Below are 21675 nucleotides of genomic sequence, written 5' to 3' on the forward strand. Positions count from 1 at the left end.
TGGGGCAGGGGAGCAGGGACACGGAGGAACGGGGGTACAGGACACCGAAGTGCGGAGGGATGGGAGTATCAGGGATGGGGGCGCAGGGTTGCAGGGACACAGAGGTGTCCATGCTGCGCTACTGGATCAAGGCTGTCCCCACTTCTGAGGTCCATGTACCATCTTGTGCTGGTGCACTTGGGGCAAAGCTAGTCGCGGGGTCTCTCGGGAGTGCTCAGTACCTGGGCAGAGCCAGCACAGCCCCACTGAAGCAGCAGGAGGGATGTGCCCAGGGCTCTTGAGGACACACTGCTCCCCACGGCTTGACCCAGGTGACCGCCACACTGCTTGGGCCTGGCAGTGGAATATGCCCACTTGATCCAGGGACTCCCAGCTGCCCTAGGGTGATAGGGTGGGATGTGCCCGGCGCCTGGCTGGGTGCAGCCCGTGCCCGCCGGCTTGGAGCAGCAGCCTCCTCTCACCACCAGCCCTCGATGGGCCCCCGGCCCCATCCCCGCAGAGGCCGAGCAGAAGAAGGGCCCTTTGATAGCGGGCGGCGAGCTCGGGAGCGAGGGCTGTTATTCCAGCGCTTTGCGGTGTGTGCCGACGGGGCACCGTGCGCTCCGCGCTGGGGCCTCTGTTTTTCCTGGCTGGGGATGTGCTCGGTCCTTCTGGCCTCGGCGGGCCGGGGGGGCCCCCGCTGGGGACCGCTCCTCCCTGCGGGCCCTCGGCCCCGTGCCAAGCAGGGGCTCCTCCAAGCCCATCTGCTGCACAGCTGCAGGAAGGAGGGAGAAATGGGAGACATGTCCCAAGCTCATCTCATGGCTTCCTCATGCTGGGGCCACATAAGCCCTGCTTCCCCTGGTGAGAGGTTGGTGCCAGGCTGCCCCCAGGACTGGCAGCTCACTGTGAGGTTTCTGGGTTCCATGCTGCTGGTTGTGACCCCGTGGGCCCTGTGGTGGTCCCTGAGGTGCACCCCTATGCCAGCTCACGCTGAAGAGGTGGCAGCTTGGGGATCCTGTCCCAGCTTGCATCCCTTCGTGGTCTTCCTAGGAGCATCCTCAGATTCCTCACCAAACACCCCTGGGCTCACCCGTGGCTAGGCAGCACGGGTGCCTGAGGGATACTGAAGGGACACCAACAGCACCAAAGTACACCGTGAGACGGGGAGCCTGGCGATGCCACCCCAGGTATGTGCACCCACTGGGGGGCAAACCACCGCGTGGCGTGGTCTATGGGGCATCACTGTGGGGCTGTGCTCTGGTAGCATCAGCTCGGGGCAGCAGCCCTGGAACTGCTGTAGCACATCTGGCTGCCTATCGCCGCCGGCTGACACATCCCTCGCAGCCCCCCCCGCCCGGCTCTTTTGGGAACTTGCGTCATTTGTGATTCTCTCCGGCTGAGGAACCAAAACAGCCGTTGGGCCCTGTTCCCCCCCCCGCCTCGGCCCCATGGGGCTGTGCCCACTGTCCTGCCCTGCCGCTGCTCGGGGACTGACAAAATAAACCTGGCACAGGAAGAAACACGATGGCAGGCGACTGGCCCTGACCTCGCGTGCCAGCCCGTGCCCTGTGCCCAGTACAGCACTCCCTGTGGGACTGCTCTGGGTGAGCCCTGGGGGATGATGTCCTGGGGATCCCTGGCCCCTCTTTAGCGTCCCCATCTCGCCAGGGACACCCAACCCTCTCTGGGGTACATATCCCAAAGGCTGAACTCGGGGCTGCCCTCAGTTCAAGAGTGGCCCCAGCCCGCGCTGAGCCTTAGAGTCAGGAAGCAGCAGTATCAACAATTTTAAGGCTCATTTACACCCCGAAAACATTCTCCATACTATACTGGGTGTGTATGTGTGCGAAGTGACTGGGCTCTGCCACAGCCCCACACAGCTCCCGGGGGCCCCCCGCCGCCAGCGCCACCGAGCCGGGGGATGAACAGAGCCGCCATTCTCCCCGGCGGGCTGCGGTCCCCTGCGCGCCGGCTGGCGGGGGCCCAGGCGGTCCCGACGGCGGTGCCAGGTGGGCCGTGCACTGCGCCAGCACCGGCCCCTGCCACTAAATATAGCCCCGGCAGGCGGCCACGGAGCAGCGGGCGCGGGAGGCACGCGGCAGGGAGCGGCGGCCGCATGCGCCGAGCCCCGCGTGTGCTCCCCTCACGGGGCCGGCGCCGACACGTGCGGGCCCAGCCCCGGTCAAGGCCTGTAAACAACGCCGTGCGTGCTCGGAGCGGCGGGGCTTTGTGTGCAGGGGGCTCTGGAGTGTGCAGTCTCCATCGGTGATTCACGGTTGTGGGGTCTGCAGCGAAGGGTACATTGTGTTTTCCTCGGTGTGTGCTTGGGGGGGGTCTGGGGTGAGCAGCGCATTTGGGGTTTGCATGGCAGTGCACACACAAGCAGTACAGTGGGGGAGTACACGGGTATGTGGACACAGAGGGGGCAGCTGGTCCACCCACCACACAGCCTGTCCTGCCCTGTGCTCTGCTCAGGGTTATGATCCTCCTGGGAGCTCCCAGAGAGGCCCGTCTGGGGTGGACAAGAAATAAACATGCAGTCAACAAGCCTGCTCCAGAGGGCATTCAGATCAATCTAGTGCAATTAACTGGTTTTGAAAAGCAGGGAAACATCACTGTTCAGTGCAGGGCTCTGGGGGCAACCTGCGGCAGAGCAGGGGCATTCAGGGATGCTGGGGCTGCGTGGTGGCAGTGGGGCTGGCTGGGCAGCCCTGGACGTGGCGCACTACTGACACCCCTAGGATGTTCTCCACCTTGGGGACAACCTTGTGGCACCCAGCCTGCTCTCCCAGCCCAGCACCAAAATGAGTCTTTTGCCTGTGAGCAGCCTCACAAAACCCTTCTGCTTCAACTGTGGGGCTGGTATGTGGGGAGCCCAGACCCTCTGCAAAAAGCAGAGTACCAGCTCTACTGCTGTAACAATGGAGGCCAACCACCTCCACCCCCAATAAAGCCACCCCAATGCAGAGCCACTGAAGTTACCATCAAGGAAATGTTTTATTGGAGAGCAAGTGGGTAGTGGGCATTAGCCAGGGGGCCAGCCCATCTGCCGCCCCCCCAACACATGGAGGTGCAGGTGGTAGACAGACTGTGCGCCATGTTTCCCATCGTTGATTACTGTCAGGAGAGGTACAAGGGTCAGGCCACCTCCTTTGTCCCCAGCCCCCCAGGAGCACCAGTGAGGGTCTTGCCCCACAGCACAGTAGGGGATACTAACTCACCAAGGCGGTAGCCATCAGCCAGCCCCTCTGCCTGTGCCGTGCGCGCCGCCACCACCATCAGGTGCCCCAGCAGCTGAAGGGGGGGAGAGTGGCAGGGTCAGCACTGTATGACCCCCACCAACAATGTCCCAGGGCCCTCTCCAGACTCACCTCAGTGTCCTGGGGACCCACGCGGCTGATCCGGGGGATGGGACGCTTGGGGATCACCAGGAAGTGCACGGGGGCTTGTGGGGCCACATCACGGAAGACGAGGCACTACCAGGAGGAGCAGGGTAAGCCCCACACCCGTGGGTTCTGCCCCCCTGCCCCGGTGGGGACACAGCTCCTGCTGTCCCAGCTACCTTGTCATCCTCATAGAGAATGGTGGCAGGGATGGTGCGGTTGATGATCTTGCTGAAGATGGTGGGCTGCCCTTCTGCCTCCTCGCCAGCCGCTGCTGCCTGCTGTGCCTTGCCCACCTCCCCGTCCCGCCTGCTGGGCGCCGACAAGCACCTCTGGGGCTGCGGGGCATACCTAGCTTACAGCCTGTGCCCGCAGGGACAAGGACAAGGACACAGCCCTGAGGGTGGGTGATGGAGGGGAGCACATGGGGGTAATGGTGGGATGCAAGTGGGGGTGGCAGGGGACATGTGGGGGGAAAGGTGACGGGGGGGAGCACATGGGGGTAATGGTGGGATGCAAGTGGGGGTGGCAGGGGACATGTGGGGGGATGCACAGGAGGCTGATGTGCAGTGCACGCTGGAATAATGGCAAGGGATGCATGTGGGGGTGATTGGACTAATGCATGAGGTGATGGTGGATGTGATAGGGGATGCATGTGGAAAGTGGTGGGATTCATACAGGGGTCCTGGGGGGCTGCATACAGGGGTGATGGTGGGGTGCACACCGGAGTGATGCTTGGCTCTGGCAGGGGGTATCACATGGGGCAACAGGGAGGTGCACACGGGGGTAACAGTGATGGGGGTAAAAGTGATAGGGGTAAGAGGGGCAGATGCCCAGGGGGCTGGTCGCGGGCTGTGCTGACGGGGTGACAGGGGACTGTCCACAGCCTGGACAGTGGGCTGTGCTCACTAGGCTAACAGGGGGCTGTCTACGGGCCTGACAGAGATCTGTGCCCTGGGGATGCGGCTGTGCCCAAGGGGGCGCAGGCTGGGCTGGGGGTGGACACCCACGGGTGCTCCGAGGCCCCGGGCCGCGGCCTAGGGGTGCAGGGACAGGCGCTCATGCCCGCCGCGGACTTTGCCCGAAGGTGTAAGCAATGGCGAGCATGGTGCGGACCCGCTCCGGTGCCCCTGTTACCCCGCACACCCCGGTGTGCCCCCCTTACCCCGGGATTACCCCATCCCCGCGTCCCCCCGCGCCCACCTGCGCCGGGCGCAGCGCGCCCCGCACCAGTCCCCGCGCCAGCACCGCCGCCATGGCCTCCGCTCCCGCCCCCGGCACTACACCCGCCCCGCTCCCGCCCCCTTAAAGCGCCACCACGCCGGGCATGCGGGCAACCTTCGCATTGGAACATGCCGGCGGGGACCCTCCGACCGCGGAAGATGGTCACTCCCGCCCCGAGGGGAGTCGCAACCCCGGGCGTCCCGCCCTGACCTCCCCAGCCCCTAAGGGTGTGTGCCTTGATCAAACAATGGAGGACCCCGGGAGGAAGGCTGTGCCAAGCAGGTTTATTTGCACTCAGAAGCCCATTCGTGGGCGCTTGCGGCGGGGCTGCGAGGCGGAGGACAGCTGGCTCTGTGAAGAAGGGAAGCACAGCTGGCTGGCCTGGCTGCCAGGGAGCTCTGGGGGCTCGGGGGGCCCCTCGGCCCACACGGACAAGTAGTCCCGCAACGTTTTCCGCCGCTCCTTGGGGATGCCGCGGCAGCGCAGGCTCTGTGAAGACAGCAGGGCTTCATCGGACGCTGGTGAGGGTGGGTGGCTGCGAACTGAGGGGCTGCCTGCTGGTGGTGAGCCCTCCTGGGAGAGACTGGGGGGGCGGCCGGGGGAGAGCAGCGAGGGGCCCACATCACTCAGCTCGGACAGCTCAGACTGGTAAGTGAGGGAGGAGGTGAAGCTGGCCGAAAGGCTGCGGTGGCCCTGAGCTCGCTTCTGCCGCCGCCGCCGCTCCCGCAGCGCCCGCTGTCTCTGCGCCACACTGAAGCTCGTCCTCTCCTCCCACCACTGGTCCCAGTCCCCAGCCCAAGCTGCTGTCAGGCGGTTACTCAGGGGGTCTGGACCCCCTGCCAGCTCCACGGTCTGTGGCAGGGGAGGGGGCCGGAGGGCCAAAGGCTCCCAGCGCTGGATGCGGCCCCCTTCCTGCATGGCTTGGCGCAGCCACTGGCGCATCTGCTTCTGCAGGCTGCTGGGACCTGCTGGCCCCTCCAGATCTCTGCAGGTGAAGAGGCGCCTCTGGCTGAGGCTGGGGGGCCAGGTGTGCTGGGGAGGCTCCCTCCAGGCCCTGGAAAGGGCCCTCAGCCAGCGGCGATACCGCAGGGCTGCAGCTGGGCTGGGCACTGCTGGTGAGGGCTGGGGGCTGCCACAGGGCTCCTGCACTAGTTCAGCTTCCTCCAGGGGTGCTGGTGTGCCCACATCCTCCTCCTCCTCCTCGTGGATAATCACCTCCAGGTTGGGCAAGTAGAATGTTTGCTCTTCCTCCTCTTCTCCCTCACTGCCCAAGCCATGTGGGCTGCTGGCTGGAGCCTCGAAGAGGGGGGAAGAGCCAGGGGCTGTTGTGGCTTCATCCCTCGGTGGGGGTGCAGGGGCCTGTGCTGCCTTGTGGATCAGCCTCTGGCAGAAGACATCCCCAGCCTCAGAGAGCTGGAAAATCAACATGGACTCGTGCGGTCCATCCTCCTGCAGCGTAGCAGCCAGCCCTGCAGGAACAGGAAAGGCATTGTCACCAGGGTTCCAGTCCTAGGAATATTTCAGGGGCCTGGCCAGCAGTGGGGACTGCCTCCACCCCTCAGTGGTCACCCTCACTGCTGGCTCCTGCCATGTACATCCTTTTCTATGTCATTAATTGCTTCCACAGCATTGTTCAGGGCTTTGCTCTTGCTTTTTCACCCACCCTCCAGCCAGGCCATGACAAAGGCTACACTTCCACTCCATTCCACCTTCTCCTCCATGAAGACCTGCAGGCTGGGGCACTGTGGGACACCCACCTGCTGCAGGGGCTGAGAGGCGCTGCTGGAGCAGGTGGTGGCGGTGTGGGAGCTGGGTAGGCAGGTGCTGCAGGCACTCTGAGATGCTGTGCAGCTTCTGTGGAGTCCCCGACAGCTGACAGGCCGACTGGCTGCCCCCTGTGGAAACACCCCAAAAACTGTCTGGTGAGCACAGATGCCAGAGCAGCAGCTGATCACAGTAGCAAAGAGGCTGGGATGTGGGCACAGAGGAGCCCTGGCTCTGCAGCATCCCTGGAGCTTGATCTCTTACCCCAGTATTGCAGAAGCAGCAGCTCCTGTGTGCGGGATGCACCAAGCAGCACCTTGTGGCTCCTCCCAGGTTTCCCTGGCATCAGGTGAGCAAAGAGTGGAGGGGCCTTCATCATGTGTGCCCACTTCAGAACAGGCACCAGTGGCAACCGCTCGTCCAGCACATACATGGAGAACTAGGATAGAAGTCTTGGCTCAGACAGGACACACCTCAACACACTACGGCAGCTCCCCTCGGATGGAAGATCCTCATGCCCCGTAGGCACTGGGAGACACAGCTGTGAGGTGTGTCTTCCCCAGCTCCCAGCTGTGGTGGGACTCACCTGGGTGGTGACAAGGTACTGTGAGGGGTGAGCCCTGCCCAGGTACATGGGCAGCACCACACGCTCACCCTGCTGGCAGCCAGCTTCCTCGCCCACCTTGAACAAGTCAAAGTGGCATCTCTTGGGGGCCTGCAGCAGTGGAACAGGGCACAGTCAGCACTTTGGGCTGTGGAACCCTCTTACCTGCTTGCCACAGGCCCCATGCCCACCCTCCCAAGCTCACCCGGGCATCCAGGCACTGCAGGCCCGTGCGGTCAGCACAGCTGAGCACCCGTGGATGGGCAGTGAAGTCACTCCAGCGCCAGGGTGAATGGTCCCGAAAAAACATGGTCTGGGGGTCATGGCGCAGCTGCTGTAGCCTGTGGGGACACAGTAGTATTGGCATGGGGGAGGGCTGCCCCAGTCACTTGGCCTCCCACTCCCTGGGACTCCACTGTCTGAAGGAGTCCCTAGACAGCCCTGAGTGCCCTCTCTCACCCAGTCTCAACGCTCCAGAGGTAGACAGTCCCGCTCTGGGTGCAGACAGACAGCTCCCCGGGAAGGTGAGGGCTGCAGGACAGGGAGCACAGCATCACCCTGGGGCGACAGAACCCGCCACACAGAGCAGGGCTGCGCCAGCAGAGCTCCCTCCTTGCACAAACCCTTCCTCCAGCACCTACCTGACAGTGAGGCAGGAGGCAGGCACATCAGTGCGGATCACCTGCAGCGGGGCGGGAGCTGCTCCTGTCTTGCCTGGCACCCTCCAAACACCACAGTGATAGTCTGAGCGAACCCCAACAAAATCTGTCATAGGGAAGGAGGTGGCATGTGACCAGCAGCATCCCAGGGGACCCCTGCTGCCCCTCCTCCCTCCATCCTGTCTGCCTCAAGATGTGGATCCTGGGCATGGCTCACCTTGCCCATCCACATGGGCTGCAGCCACTTGCTGGATGCGCCCGCTGAGTTCAAACTGCGCTGGGGAGCCCCGGGCGTAGGGCAGCTCCTCCAGCACCACATCCTGGAAATCTGAGGTGCTGAATAAGGGCAGTGCAACACAACCCCCACTTCCCGCCCCAGGAACACCCCATGGGGAAGGATACAGAGGTGATTCATGGCCTGCCCTCCGGGGTGCACCAGGCGGCCCACGGGTGTCTTCCCATCTTCAGAGGGCAACCAGGCCAGTGCCCCCCCAGTGAGGCTGTCATCAAAGAGCAGGCTGGACCACTGCTGCGCCAGCTCCTCGTGCAGGCAGTCTGCCAGCAGCCCCAGCGGCACCTCGAATAGCCAGTCACGACAGAGGTGGGAGAACCAGCGCAGGCGGGAGGCCAAGTGCTGCCGGGGGCAGCCGCTGCAGGGCATGGACAGCATCAGATGGGGGGACAGAGCAGGAGCCCCCCAGACCTCTGCAGGGCAGGGGACAGAGGGACACTCACCGTCGGGCCTCCAGGCGGTCGATGTCCTCCACCAGGGCCGTCATCCGGATGGTGCTGTTCCGGGCTGGTCTCTACAGGAGTAGGGCAGAGTTTGAGAGTTGCAGTCCCCTGGCAAGGGGAAGGGTGGGGAACAGTACTGTTAATCCCTGGACAGACAATGACCTTCAGCTTGGCATTCCCCAGGTAGAAGTTCTTGTGCAGCAGACGCCCCAGGGAGCCAAAAGCATCTTCTGGGTGATCCACAAAGAAATGACCCAGCTGTGTGAGAGGGAAGGGAAAGGGTCAGTGCATGCAAAGGTCCCACGCTGCCCCCCAGGTCCATGCCAGGATGCAACACCTCAAATCCCACCTGCTTGGCGAAGTCCAGAGTAGCTCCAGACTTGCCTGCCTGGAGCTTCCTGCACAGGCTGCTGCGGTACAGGATGTCCTGAGGCGCAGGCGAGGGGATCCAGCAGCCTGTGGGGAGAAGGCAGAGCCGCTCGGCATCACACGAGCACAGGGACGCTGCTCAGCACCGCGGAGCAGCGGCAGCGATAGAGACGGAAGGCACGCTCCCCCAGTCCCCGAGCTCCTCCCGTTCCCGCGGCTCTCACCCGCGCTGGGCAGCAGCACCGGCACGGCCGCAGCCTCGGCGGCTTCCCACCTTTCGCCCGTCGCGCCGCGGCGGGGCACGAACGCCGGCTGCGCCTGTGGGGAGCGAAGGGGGAGAGTCAGAGCGGCCCCTGAGCGTCCTGCCCGTCCCCTCGGCCAGTCCCGCAGCAGGGTCTCACCTGGCGGCGGCTGGGGCCAGCCTCCAGCACCTGCCCGTGCTCTCCCCAGCCGGCGACCAGCGCGGGGCCGCCCTCTTCCCGCGGCGGGCCGGCGGTGAAGTATGAGGGGAAGAGCGCGGCCGGGAACTCCATGGGCGCGGCACCGGTCACGGGGCAGCACGCGGCCGGGCCGGCGCTCCCGCTACCCACGGGGACGAAGCGGCCACCGAGAATGGCGTCACCGTCGCGCTGCTGCCGCCGCCACCAATCATCGCCCGGGAACAGCGCGGGACAGAGCGCCGCCGGCGGCACGGCCACGCGGGGCGCTACCGCCCCCTGGCGGCCGGAGGGTAAAAGCGCACGGCCGGCAGGAGGAGAGGAACGGGAACGGGAACGGGAGCGGAAACGGGAACGGGATGGGAACTGGAACGGGATGGGAACGGAACGGGAACGGGTGAGGGAAGGGGTGGGACCAGGACGGGAACGGCAACGGGAAGGGCAAGGGAAGCGGTGGAACTGGGATGGGAACGGGAGCAGGCGGGGGAAGTGGTGGGACCGGGATGGGAACGGGCCGGGACAGGCAGGAGAGGTGGTGAAACTGGGAGAGGACTGGGCACAGGGAACAGCGGGATAGGGCCGGAACAGGGCCGGCACTGGGGAATCATCAGGACAGGGCCCCGCCGGGGCACGGGCAGGAGGACGGGCGTTGTTTCCTTCCCTCTGCTCCCCTTGAAAGCAGTGAAAGCCCCTGTGCGTCCTGCCAAGGGCACACCTGGTTTTCCGTGGCCTCACTTGTGTGGCCATGGGGCACCCCACACTCCAGTGGGGTGTGTGGGGCCCTGGGACAGTCTCAAATATCTGGGGCTTGTGGAGTTGAACTGCAGCTTCTGAAAGGTTGAGGGTGTGCCAGTCCCCAGTCCCAGCCTGCCTTTCCTCACCCCTGCCTGGCCTCAGTGAACCCACTCTCAGCCTGGCTCTATGCTCCTTCCTTCCCACAGGGTCACTGCTGCCTTCCCATGAGGAACCCACCTGGCCCTGGGCCCCCATGGGAACCCACACAGAGTTCAGGTCAGTCCCACGGGGCTCTGATGGGACCCTGGAGCTTTGGAGAGTATCTGGAAGGGGGACAAGCTCTCTTGTCCATTTCCCAAGGAGAGCATGACCAGCTCTTTCAATGGTCCTTGTACATCCCTGTGCCAGAGGCCACTGGCCCCAGAGCTGTGATCTGCACTGGTGATGGAACCCCCAGCCATGCCTGGAGGGGGGCTGTGCTCTGGGGAGGTTTGCTGGGCAGTCAGGCTGGGGTGGCTGCTCCTGCTGCAGCTCCCAGGGTGCCCCGTGGGGAGCACAGGATGAGAGAGGAGCATTCCCATGGGCAGTAGCATTCCCTGCAGCCTCCACTGTGGCCCAGGAGGATGGTGATGTCAGGGGAGTCTGGGGATGATGTCAGGGGAGTTTGGGAAAGTGTGATGAGATCGTTTCCAGTCAAGATGCCCTCATCCCTGCAGGCAATTACAATTACAATTACAATTTGCTTTAAGAAGGTGGTAGCCACTGGTAGAAAACCACCTGATCCGCTTACACAGCCCTGTGGGGTAGGTAGCCCCATTACCTCCAGCTCTATGGGTAGCCCTCATTGCCTCCCATCCCTTTCCCTAATTCCATGGCATGCCAACAGCTTATGTCCCTCTCCATTATATATTTCTGTGCCCAGGCCCGTGTTCCTATACCCTATACCCGCATCACTGTCCCCTGCCCATTGTTTCTGTCCCAGCCCCAAGTCCCTCTCCCCCAACCTATGTCCGTGTCTGCAGCCCCATGTTCCTGTCCCTCAGCGCCATATCTCTGTTCCCAGCATATATCCTTGTCCCCAGCACCATGTCCCTGTCCCAAGCCCTGTGACTCCATTCCTGGCCCATATCTCAATTCCAGGGACATGTTCCTGCCCCCAGCCCTGTGACCCCATTACCAGCCCGTATCCCAGTTCCAGCACCACATTCCTGCCCTCAGCGCCTTGTTCCCGGCCTCAGACCGTGTCTTTGCCCCAGACGGTGTCTCCGTGCCCTGTGCCCCCGTTCCCGGCTCTGTTCCAGCCCCATGCCCGCGTCCCCAGCGCCGTGTCCCTGTCCCCAGCCCTGTGCCCCAGTTCCCAGCCCATATCTAGGGTTCCAGCCCGGTGTCCCTTTCCTGCAGCTTCCCATCTCCATTCCCGCCCGTGTCGCTGTCCCCCCGTGCCCCGGTCAGCGCCGGGTCCATCCCGGGGGGAACGGGGAGGGGAGAATTGTCTCTCGGGGCGGACGGGGCGTGGCGCGGCCACCGATGATTGACGTGCCAGATGCCCAATGGCTGCGCGGAAGGCGGTCCCGGTGGGCGGGGCGGGTGACGTCAGGGCCGCCGGTGCGCGGCGGGGCGGCCGGAGGCGCGCGCCCCACGGCAGCCGCGGCGGCGGCGGCGGCGATGGCCCGGCGGGGCGGCGGGGGCGGCGGGCAGCGCCTCCCGCTGCCGCTGCTGCTCCTGCCGCTCCTGCTCCTGCCGCCGCCCGCCGCCGGTGAGCGCCGCCGGGAGACCGGGGCGGGGGGCGCGGGTGTGGGGCGGCGGGGCGGGCACGGGACGGGGCGCGGGAGCGCACGCCGAGGGTGCCGGCGCGGCGGGCCTCGGCGGTACCGCGGGGGACGCGTGTGCGGCGGGTGGGAGAGGCGGCGGAGCGGAGAGCGGGGCTCCCTCAGTGCGGCGGGACGCGAGGGATGAGCTCGGGATGGGTGCGAGGCGCGGGAGCCGTGGGGTGTGGGGTGCGCGCAGTGGGGCGGGGGGCGGCTGCGGACGGAACGCGGGGCTGTGTGCGCTGGGCAGGAGCTGTGGGGCGCGGGGTGCGTGCGGCGGGACGCAGGACATGAACTTGGAATGGGTGTGAGGTACGGGAGCCGTGGGATGTGGGGTGTGCGCGCAGTGCGGGGGTGGGATTGGAGCGCCGGGATGTGCGCGGTGGGCAGGGGGATGCAGGCACGGGGCGCAGGGTCCGTGCGGCGGAGCACAGGACAGCGCGCCGTGGGGCAGCGGGATGAGCGGGTAGTGGGCGTGAGGCAGACGGGCAATGGGATGTGGGGTGTGCATGCAGACGGACAATGGGATGTGGGGTGTGCATGCAGACGGGCAATGGGATGTGGGGCGGGATCAGGTGGGAATGGAGCACGGGGGTGTGCGCGGTGGGCAGGAGGGCTGGAGGTGTGAGTCACGGGGCAGAGGGATGAGCTTGGGATGGGTGTGAAGTACACGAACAATGGGATGCGGGGTGTGCGTGCGGTGGGGCAGGGAGTGGGTGAGATGGGGTGGGCAGAAGGGCTGCAGGTGTGGGGTGCGGGGCGCCATGTGGTGGGGGTCAGGGGATGCGCTTGGAATGTGTAGCTTGGGATGAGCTACACGAGCAATGGGATGTGAGGTTTGCATGCAGTGGGGCAGGGTGTGGGTGAGAATGGAGCACAAGGGTGCAGCTGGGGGGGGATGGCGTCCTGGGATGTGGGGTGCACCTGTGATGGGACACGGTGAGTGTGGCACAAGGGATGGGGCAGCGTGCAGTGGGGTTTGGGGCAGATATGCTGCAGAGTACAGAGGTGTCCCCAGCTGGTGTGGGGTGTCATGGGACACACGGAACACCCACACTGGGTCACGAGGTGGGTGTGATGGGCAGAGATGCGTGTGCAGGGAGCTGTTTGCATAATGGGACACAGGGATGCCTGTGCACAGGGTACTGGATGTCTGTGGAATGGGATGCATGGATGTGCCTGCAGTGGGGCACAGTGTACCCATGCAGTGGGGCATGGAGACTTGCCTTGGAGATGAGCAGTGGCGTGCAGAGTTGTGCGTGCGAGGAGGACGCAGGCAGTGCACAGGCAGTGGAACGCCCTGGGACGGAGGCGTGTGCGTGGGTAGTGAGTGGGCCCGGGGGGTTGCAGATGCAGGGCAGGAGGCTGTGTGCGCGCAGGGGGCAGCGGAGATGGACAGCCTGCAGAAGCGGGGGTGTGTGTCCAGCGGGGCGTCAGGATCTGCGGGGGATACATCAGCGACAGTATGAGACCAGGAGCAGACTGTGGGGCAGGGAGCTGGCTTAGTGACCGACATGCGGAAGGATACTTGGGTGCTTCGAGGGGGCATCCCCCGGGAAGGAGGGAAGCTGGCCGGGGCTGCCGGTGCCCGGTGCCGCGGCGGGGCGGCAGCGGGGCGGCAGCGGGAGCTGCGCGCGGTGCTGACCGCCGGCGCGGAGCTGTCCGCGGTGCTGACCGCCGGCCGCGACCCGAGGCTGTAGCAGCGGGGCTGGGGTCCTGCGGCTCTGGCCGCTGGCGGCCTGAAGCAGAGGGGCTTTGGCTTTTCTCCTTCCATCCACTGCGCTTCCATGGATAGTAATCCCGGTCCATCCTCCAGCACCTTTCCCCTGCTCTGGCTGCATTGCCATGCCACCTCAGACTGACCCTTTCCGGCAACCACATCCCTCACCTTGCCCTGGGTGAGAGAGTGTAGGGGGGCTGTGCTGGCACTGGGTAGCTCGGGGTCCTTCCCCCAGTTACCCTTCTGGAGTTGTGTTCAAGACCCTCCCTGGGGTCCCCTGCCAGGTCATTGTCCCCACGTGGGGCTGTGGAGTGACCAGGTGGTTCCTGGTGGAGAAATTGGGATCGGATGCTCTTGCATTGAGGAGACAGGTGTTTCATGCCTGGCTTGTGCCGGCTGGGAGTGAAGGGGAGGGGGAGCTGCCTTTGTTCCAGACAAGGGAGCAGATGCATGTCAGTGTACAGCCTGCTGGGGCTGCACACACACAGCACAAACACACGTGCATACAAGCACATGCGCACACTCCCAGCCAAGAACATGTAGTGCAAAGCAGACCCTCTTCTCAGCTATCCCACTTCATGCTGGACAAGTCCTCCTGGGCACAGACCTGTTCCCAGCCCACCCTCTACTGGCCTCCCCCTTTCCAGTAGCTTGTGAAGAGGGGTATCTCATTCTTGCTGTGTCTCTAGAGAAAAATGGATGGGTCTCCCAGGCTGGCACTGGTGTAGCGTGGTAATGGTAGGTGAAGTTATGGCTCCTGTCTCGAGTCCTGCTCTCCCTTGTGACAAAGAAATGGCTGTCTCACTGCTGCTGGGGCTCCTGGAAATCCTTCAAAATCGACCTGTCAGGCAGCTTGTCAGGGGGCCCCCACCTGTGCCGTGGGCTTGCAGGAAGCGTCTTTCAGACATGGGGCTGTGCACAGGCACACACCCCCTTGGGCGTGGGCTTGCACGCCTCCACTCTGCCGTGCACGCAGACAGCACCCACGTGTGCATATGTGCACACATATGTGCACCGTTCCTCCTCCACAAACCATGGGAGAGCTGGGAGGCAGCGCAGGAAGTGCTCTGCCTGCTCCTTCTTGTGGCTTAAGGATGAAACTCTGCACTTTATAATGGGCTTGGTGCTGAGCCTCCCCAGCAGGCAGATGAGGGGGAAGGTGTGTTCCTGTGGGACCTAACCTGCTAGGGCATAGCTGAAGCCATGAAGAATGTCCCTTTGCTATTACAGGTAAAATGCAGGGAGCAGAGCATGAGCAGCCAGGACCGTGGGTTCCTCAGGCTACTGCATATCAGTGCCTGCAGTTCAGTGAACTGGACTTGGGGCTGTGCTTGAAGCAGGAATGATGCAGACTGTGCCAGGGCTGGGTGACACAGCTGGGGACAGCTGACATCAGCCCTGGGCATTCACTGAAATGGCACTGTCCCAGCCCCTCCTGCCTCCAGGCTGCTGGATGCTTGTGACACAATCAGAGCCTGGGTGGTGGGCCTGCTCTGGGGGGGCGCTCCACAACCCCCTCCCCAACCCTTTGCCCCACTGAGAGCTGCTTGGGTGTCCTTTGCAGACGGGCTCTTTGTGACCGACTACTTCACCCGCACACCACGCAAGCTCAGCCCCTTCCGCTCCTTTGCCAGCATCGAGCTCTTCCACTTCCACATTCCCGAGGACACAGTCATCGCCGTCTGGAACCTCATCACCTTCAAGGAGCAAGGTGGCACCTTTGGGGATCAATGCCCAGACCGCAGCATCACCGTGTGAGTAAGCAGCCTAGCCTGCCTGTATCCTTCCTGCCTGCCTCTGCTGCTCCTGCCTGGATTTGCCCCTCAGCCCCCTCAGCTTTGCCTGCTCTTGCCTGCTTCTTTGCTTGCACAAGCATGTGTACCTATAGAGTCAAAGAATCATAGAACCATAGAATCCTTTGGGTTAGAAAGGACGTTAAAGATCATCTCGTTCCAACCTGCTACCATGGGACGTGTTCCACTAGAGCAGGTTGCCAGCTGAGTACCATGAAGCTGCTCGCTCAACCCCCCCTGCTCCCCCAGTGGGGAGGAGAACATCATGGAAAAAAAGTAAAACTCGTGGGTTGAGATAAAAACAGTTAACTAATCAAAATAAATATGCCAATATCACTAATTATAAAACAGCTACAAAAATAATAATAATAACAACAGTAACAAAAAAGAGAGAGAGAAATAAAACCCGAGAAAGATGAGTGATTCATCACACAATTGCTCACCACATGCTGACTGATGCCCAACCTGCCCCCCAGCAGTGGTTGGTGGCTCCATGCCAACTCTCCCAAGTTTATACACTGGGCAGGAGCTCTCTATGGAACAGAATATGTTCTGTATGGTATGAAACATTACTTTGGTCAGTTTGGGTCAGCTCTCCAGGCCATGCTCCCTTCTAACGTCTTGTGCACCCGCTCTCTGGCAGAGCATGAGACACTGAAAAGGGCTTTAGGGTAAGAGCTGCTGAGCAACAACTGAAACGTCAGTGTGTTATCAACATTGTTCTCATACTAAATCCAAAACACAGCACTGTACCAGCCACTCAGAAGAAAATGAACCCTATCCCAGCCAAAACCCAGACAACGTGTATGCTCTCTCCCCATGATTCATCTTCCCAGGACCAATGCAGGCTCCACTCTTCTGTGCCTGTCTCAGATGAACTGTTTTGCTTGAACACCCACTCAGGAAGGCTCAGTCTCCAGAAAGGTCCCAGCTTCCCAGATGTCTTTAAGCACACAGGAAGACACCCACATGTAGGACACACTGGCCAGCCTACAGCCTGCTGACTGCCGTCTCTCCTGCAGGTATTTCCGCTCAGGGGCTCCCTCCGTCATTAACCCGCTGCACACGCACTTCCCCAGGGACACGGCTGTCCCTGGCTCCTTTGCACTGACCCTCACCTGGACCCTGCCCAACCGCACCACAGGCGTCTTCAATGTCACCAGCCCACTGCCTGGGGACTGGTTCCTGGCTGCCCACCTGCCCAAGGATGAGGGCAAGATCTCCGTTAAGGTGAAGGGCCTGGAAGGATCATGGTGGGGCAGGGCTGGGGTCTGACTGCTCTGCGCTGGCAGTGCCCAGGGCAGGTGTCCCAAGTGGGGGCAGTGCCCTGTGCCCCCTGCCCTGTGCTGACTCTGCTCTGCTGCAGGGGCTCTACGAGGAGTGCCAGTATCTCTTCCAGCCACAGCTCATCGTGCAGCGCCTGGTGAACATCGCGGTGCTGTACCCCGGTCATGTCACCGAGCAGAGCATGGCCCCCCACAACCGCTCCTGCCTCTACAAGTGAGTGTGAGAAGGTCACCTATGGAGGGGGCATTCTCAGGGTGGGGAGATGGGGGTGTCCCATCCCTCTGGCTTCCCTCCCCAGCCCTGTTAGTCCGTAGTGATGGGCACAGCCTGGCACTGCTGTCCCGCAGGGTCTTTGTGCCCAGCTACACATCACGAGTGCTCGTGGAGGTGCTGCGGTGCCGTGGGGCCGAGGGCTGCCCACTCTCTCTGCGTGTGCGGGCCAAGGCTCCTCCCCTGCACAACTCCACAACCCTGGACTGCCGGGAACACACTCCCTGCCAGCTGGCACAGGACCTGCCCTTCTGGCAGCACTGGTACTACGTGCTGGTGGAGAAACACCCTGGGGTGCTGGGCACCGTCTCCTTCCAGGTCACCGTGCAGCTCACAGGTGAGGTTGCATGTGGAGGTGTGGGTGGAGGCATGGTCTTGACTCTGCTTTGGTGTGGGGGCTAAAGGATGCCCTCAGGATCTGTTGCAGCTGGGCACAGGGTTATACCTAGCTCTGCTGGGCTGGATTGCACATGGAGATGAATGGTGGCCAAGAAGGAAAGGTGGGAACTGAGAGTGGGCTGGGGCTGTGTGGTGCCCAGGCTGATGGCTCTGTCCCTCCAGACTGTTCCCGACCCAGCCTGGCCCGGCCGCCCTTCCTGCCCTCCAGCGCCTCCATGAACATGCCCCACTCCTTCGGCTCAGCGGGCGGGCTGGCGCTGGGGGACAGCCCGCCACCCACCAGCCCCAACGACACCAAGCACCCGCTCCCCATCCCTGTCACCTTGCACACCGAGGAGCGGTGCTGGCCCGTCCGGCCCACACTGCGCAACGAGCTGGACACCTTCTCTGTCCACTTCTACATCTTCTTCGGGCCCAACGTGTCAGTGCCGCCCGACCGCCCCGCTGTCTTCGTCATCAACCTCCTGCCAGTGCTGGACAGTGGTGGGGTGCTCAACCTGGAGCTGCGGCTCAACGTGGTGAGGTGGCCACATACACCCTGGGGGGTCAGGGTGGCTTGGGATGGGGGGAAGGATGGGAGATGGATGATGTCAAGGCTGCAGCAGGGCAGAGAACAATATTTGGGGTCACAGGCAATGGTTGTGAAGTTTTTGGGTGATGGAGAATGAATTAGGGTGCTCCAAGGCCCACGTTTGGGGTGTTCTTGGGTGAAGGGCAGTGGGTTAGGGCACTGCTAGTTGGTGTGCTGTGATCCAAGTGCTGTCATAGCAGGGGACAGCACTGGCACTGGTTTAAGGCCATCTCCTTTGCCGTCAGAGCTCCTTGTGTGGTGAGAATGTGACAGTGTTTGGGTGTCTGAACCATGGAGTCCCACTGACATCTGGTGACAACACCTCGGTCACCTGTGAGACAGGTAGGCTGGGCTCTGCATGTCCATCCTGCCATGTCCATGGGGTCACAACCTCTGTGTCTGGTACGAGGCTGGCTGGGGGGAGGCTGCAGAGGCCATGGGGGCATGTGGCCCTGGAGCCTGGCACAGGGTACCCTGTCGCTGCTCCAGCTCTGTCCAGGGCAGAGGGCTGCACCTTGCTCTGCTCACCCCGAGCTCTTCTGGCCCACAGAGTCTCTGGCAGGCTTCCTGCTCTCCGTTAATGCCACAGCCAGCCTCAGCCGCCTGCGGATCCCCTACCCACAGACCGGCAGCTGGTACCTGAGCCTGCGCTCGCTCTGTGCCACGGAGCACGGGTAAGAGCCCCAGAGCAGCACATCCCCTCCCTGTGCCCGAGGGGGGTGTCCTCACTGTGACCCGTGCGTGCCGTGGGTCTGTGGGTGCGCCTGTGCCCTGCGCTGCTGTCTCTGCTCATTGCGTGCACGTGGCTTTGCGGGCCGTGTGTCACCGCGTGTCACCGCGTGTTACCGCGTGTGACCATGCGAGTGCTGCGTGGGCACGGATGGCTCCGGCTCGCGTCTGCCTGGCCATCTGCGGGTCCCCGCGGCTCTTCCCTCTGTCTCGCGGTTAGGAAGCGCCTGTCAGCCCGCGAACGCCGGGCATCTGTCAGCGCCTCTCTCTCCGCCCCCATCCGCGGCACGGCCCATCTGTACCCGTGCCTGGGAGGGGACCGGGCTGTCGCTGGGAGGACAGGGCTCTGCTCTGCCAGTGGGGGACCATCTCTGGTCAGGCTGGGGGTCTGCTCAGCATCTCCAGGGACTGCTGTGACTCTGTTCCTGGTCTCTGTGTCTGCCTGCAGCCTTGTGGAAGAGTGAGGCTGGCGTGTGTGTGTTTCTGTACGTGCAAGTATGCACAAGTGCGGATGGTGCTGCATGCATGTTTGGGTGCATATGTGCAGCCTGCTCTGTGTGCATGTTCTGGTTTGCACAAGCAGTCAGGGCTTTGCTGAAGCAGTCAGGGCTGTGTGTGTTCTGCACACACACACGTGCAGATTAGACTGTGTGAGGACGCAGTCAGTGGACAGCAGACCCACGTGCAGCTGGCACTGTGTGCATACCTGTGCTGTTGGGGTGCCTATGTGTGCCCAGCCAGCAGCTGGTACATGCTGTCAGCCTGTGGGGCTGCCTGTGCTCGGGGTGTGCTGGAGCTGAGGAGTGCTGGCAGTGCCCAGAGTCTGGTGCAGGGGCAGCCCAGGGCAGTGGGGTTGGTGTGCCTGCTCTGACTCTGCTGCGTTTCTAGTTCATGCTGAGTTGCCAGCCACAGCCAGTCCTTCCCTGATGGGCTCACACATGGCCATTGGGGGTGGGGTGTAGTGTTTGCACAGCAAAAGCCAAATGAAATAGGAACCAGCTGAGTGTGCTGCTAAAGGCAGAAGGGCTTTAAGCATGGCCACGTTCCTCCTGCTCACTCAGGCTGGCACAAACAATTGAAGCACTCAGGATCCTTGGGGACCAGTTCTCAGCTACCCACGCAGCACCAAAGAATCTCATTCTCAAGCTTGCCCAGTCCCTCGATCTACCATCACCTGCCAAGTCTGGGTGAGACAGGTGGCTCTGGTAGAGGCAGGAGCTCTTCAAGGGCACAGGGTGAGGGCTGACCCCTTTCTCCCACCCCGCAGGTTTGAGCCGTGCACCAACGTGACAGCTGAGGTGTACCTGCGTGCCTACCTCTCACCCTGCATCAACGACTGTGGCATCTACGGCCAGTGCAAGCTGCTGCGCACCAACAACTACCTGTACGCTGCCTGCGAGTGCAAGGCTGGTGAGAGCTGAGCCCGGCACCCACAGACCCTGCGTTCTTCCCTTCCCTTCCCTTCCCTTCCCTTCCCTTCCCTTCCCTTCCCTTCCCTTCCCTTCCCTTCCCTTCCCTTCCCTTCCCTTCCCTTCCCTTCCCTTCCCTTCCCTTCCCTTCCCTTCCCTTCCCTTCCCTTCCCTTCCCTTCCCTTCCCTTCCCTTCCCTTCCCTTCCCTTCCCTTCCCTTCCCCTGGGATGCCACCTGTGTCCCAGTAGTCCATTCGTGCCAGCTCTCTGCAGGGTGCTGGAAAGGGGGTTCCCTGCTCACCCCCCCGACCCTGCAAGTACTGCAGTGGTGATGGCAGCTCTCTCTCCCTGGTCACAGGCTGGAACGGCTGGGGCTGCACGGACAATGCTGAGGCTTTCTCCTACGGCTTCCAGCTCCTCTCCACGCTGCTGCTGTGCCTCAGCAATGTCATGTTTGTGCCTCCTGTGGCCATTGCTGTCCGCAGCCACTACCTCCTAGAAGCTGCTGTCTACATCTTCACCATGTTCTTCTCCACTGTGAGTGTGTGTGGGGCAGCTGAGGGGCTGGGGCTGTGCAGGGCAGCTCTCACAGCCTTTCCCTGCTACCCCAGTTTTACCATGCCTGCGACCAGCCGGGCATTGTGGTGTTCTGCATCATGGAGTATGATGTGCTGCAGTTTTGTGACTTCTTGGGCTCTCTCATGTCTGTCTGGGTCACTGTCATCGCCATGGCCCGGCTCCAGCCCATAGTCAAGCAGGCAAGTGTGGGGAGGGAGCATGCAGGGCAGGCGTGGGAGAGATTTATCCTGATGGGTGCCCCACTGCCCCACAGGTGCTGTACCTGCTGGGGGCCATGCTCCTGTCCATGGCTCTGCAGATGGACCGTCATGGGCTCTGGAACCTTCTGGGGCCCAGCCTTTTCGCTTTGGGGATAATGGCCGTCGCCTGGGTAAGATGATGTCCTTTATGTTCCCATCCTGGCTGCACTCAGCATATCCCCTCTGCTGCTCTCACCCTTCCCCATGAACCCTGGCTCCTGAGGGGTGTGTCACCATGGCACAGAGGCCGTGCTTGTCCCTGCTGTGTGTCCTGTTCCAGCCTGTCCTCTCCCCACCACAGACGGCTCGCACCATCCGTCGCCGCCACTGCTACCCTCCCACCTGGAAGCGCTGGGCTTTCTACCTGTGCCCGGGCGCACTGATCGCGGCGGCGGCTGTGCTGCTCTACGCCTTCGTGGAGACAGAGGAGAACTACTTCTACATCCACAGCATCTGGCACCTGCTCATCGCCGGCAGCGTCGGCTTCCTGCTGCCGCCCCGTGCCAAGCCCAGCCGGCGCCTGGGGCCCCTGCCCCGGCGCAAGGGCTGTGGGTACCAGCTCTGCATCAACGAGCAGGAGGAGCTGGGCCTCGTCGACCCCGCTGTGGCCTCCATCAACAGTATTTGTACCAGCTGATGGCACCAGCTCAGACTCCTCTGTCCTGGAGAGCAGCTCTGTGGGGCTCGGCACCCACTCTCTTTGCTGGCCACCCCTCTCTGGGGTGCCAGGACTCCTCTGGACAGGCACACAGCCACCTGTGCCAACCTGTTCTTCCAATTACAGCCTGATTGAACTTGTCTCCAGGGGTTGCTGTGGCTCAGTCTGGGGCAGAGCTGTGGGGTCTCAAGGCTGAGCTAGGTCACATTCCTCTCTTTGCCAGGCCATGGAGTTACTGAGGGGATATGGTTCGGTGTGGAGGGGAGGAATGGCAGCAGTCTCTGGCTCTCAGTCAGAGCTGCCACTTTGTGGTGGCTGCTC

General features: G+C 62.8%; 3 protein-coding genes across 3 annotated transcripts; 1 reads left to right on the top strand and 2 right to left on the bottom strand.

Annotated features, from left to right (window-relative positions):
• Positions 1 to 2955: 2955 nt before the first annotated feature.
• HINT2 (histidine triad nucleotide binding protein 2) lies at positions 2956 to 4634 on the bottom strand. The gene is made up of 5 exons (XM_059492570.1): positions 4569 to 4634; positions 3545 to 3703; positions 3354 to 3458; positions 3204 to 3276; positions 2956 to 3099 (listed from the first exon to the last, which is right to left on the bottom strand). The coding sequence occupies exons 1-5, from the start codon at positions 4620 to 4622 to the stop codon at positions 3008 to 3010; spliced, it is 483 nt and encodes a 160-aa protein (XP_059348553.1). The 5' UTR covers positions 4623 to 4634; the 3' UTR covers positions 2956 to 3007.
• Positions 4635 to 4853: 219 nt separating this feature from the next.
• On the bottom strand, positions 4854 to 9286 carry TAF1C (TATA-box binding protein associated factor, RNA polymerase I subunit C). Its single transcript, XM_059492617.1, has 14 exons — positions 9122 to 9286; positions 8945 to 9038; positions 8701 to 8807; positions 8514 to 8609; positions 8352 to 8422; positions 8019 to 8266; positions 7834 to 7944; positions 7599 to 7722; positions 7417 to 7488; positions 7163 to 7298; positions 6940 to 7068; positions 6618 to 6792; positions 6347 to 6484; positions 4854 to 6058 (listed from the first exon to the last, which is right to left on the bottom strand). Exons 1-14 carry the CDS (start codon positions 9251 to 9253, stop codon positions 4884 to 4886), a joined length of 2808 nt encoding a protein of 935 aa, XP_059348600.1. The 5' UTR covers positions 9254 to 9286; the 3' UTR covers positions 4854 to 4883.
• A 7952-nt stretch (positions 9287 to 17238) lies between these two features.
• On the top strand, positions 17239 to 21407 carry TMEM8B (transmembrane protein 8B). Its single transcript, XM_059492571.1, has 8 exons — positions 17239 to 17687; positions 17986 to 18082; positions 18291 to 18414; positions 19737 to 19879; positions 20237 to 20415; positions 20490 to 20636; positions 20711 to 20827; positions 20998 to 21407. The coding sequence occupies exons 1-8, from the start codon at positions 17241 to 17243 to the stop codon at positions 21331 to 21333; spliced, it is 1590 nt and encodes a 529-aa protein (XP_059348554.1). The 5' UTR covers positions 17239 to 17240; the 3' UTR covers positions 21334 to 21407.
• The last annotated feature ends 268 nt before the right edge of the window (positions 21408 to 21675 follow it).

The sequence above is a fragment of the Ammospiza nelsoni genome, chromosome Z, assembly GCF_027579445.1.
Source record: "Ammospiza nelsoni isolate bAmmNel1 chromosome Z, bAmmNel1.pri, whole genome shotgun sequence".
In the NCBI taxonomy this organism is placed as follows: domain Eukaryota; kingdom Metazoa; phylum Chordata; class Aves; order Passeriformes; family Passerellidae; genus Ammospiza; species Ammospiza nelsoni.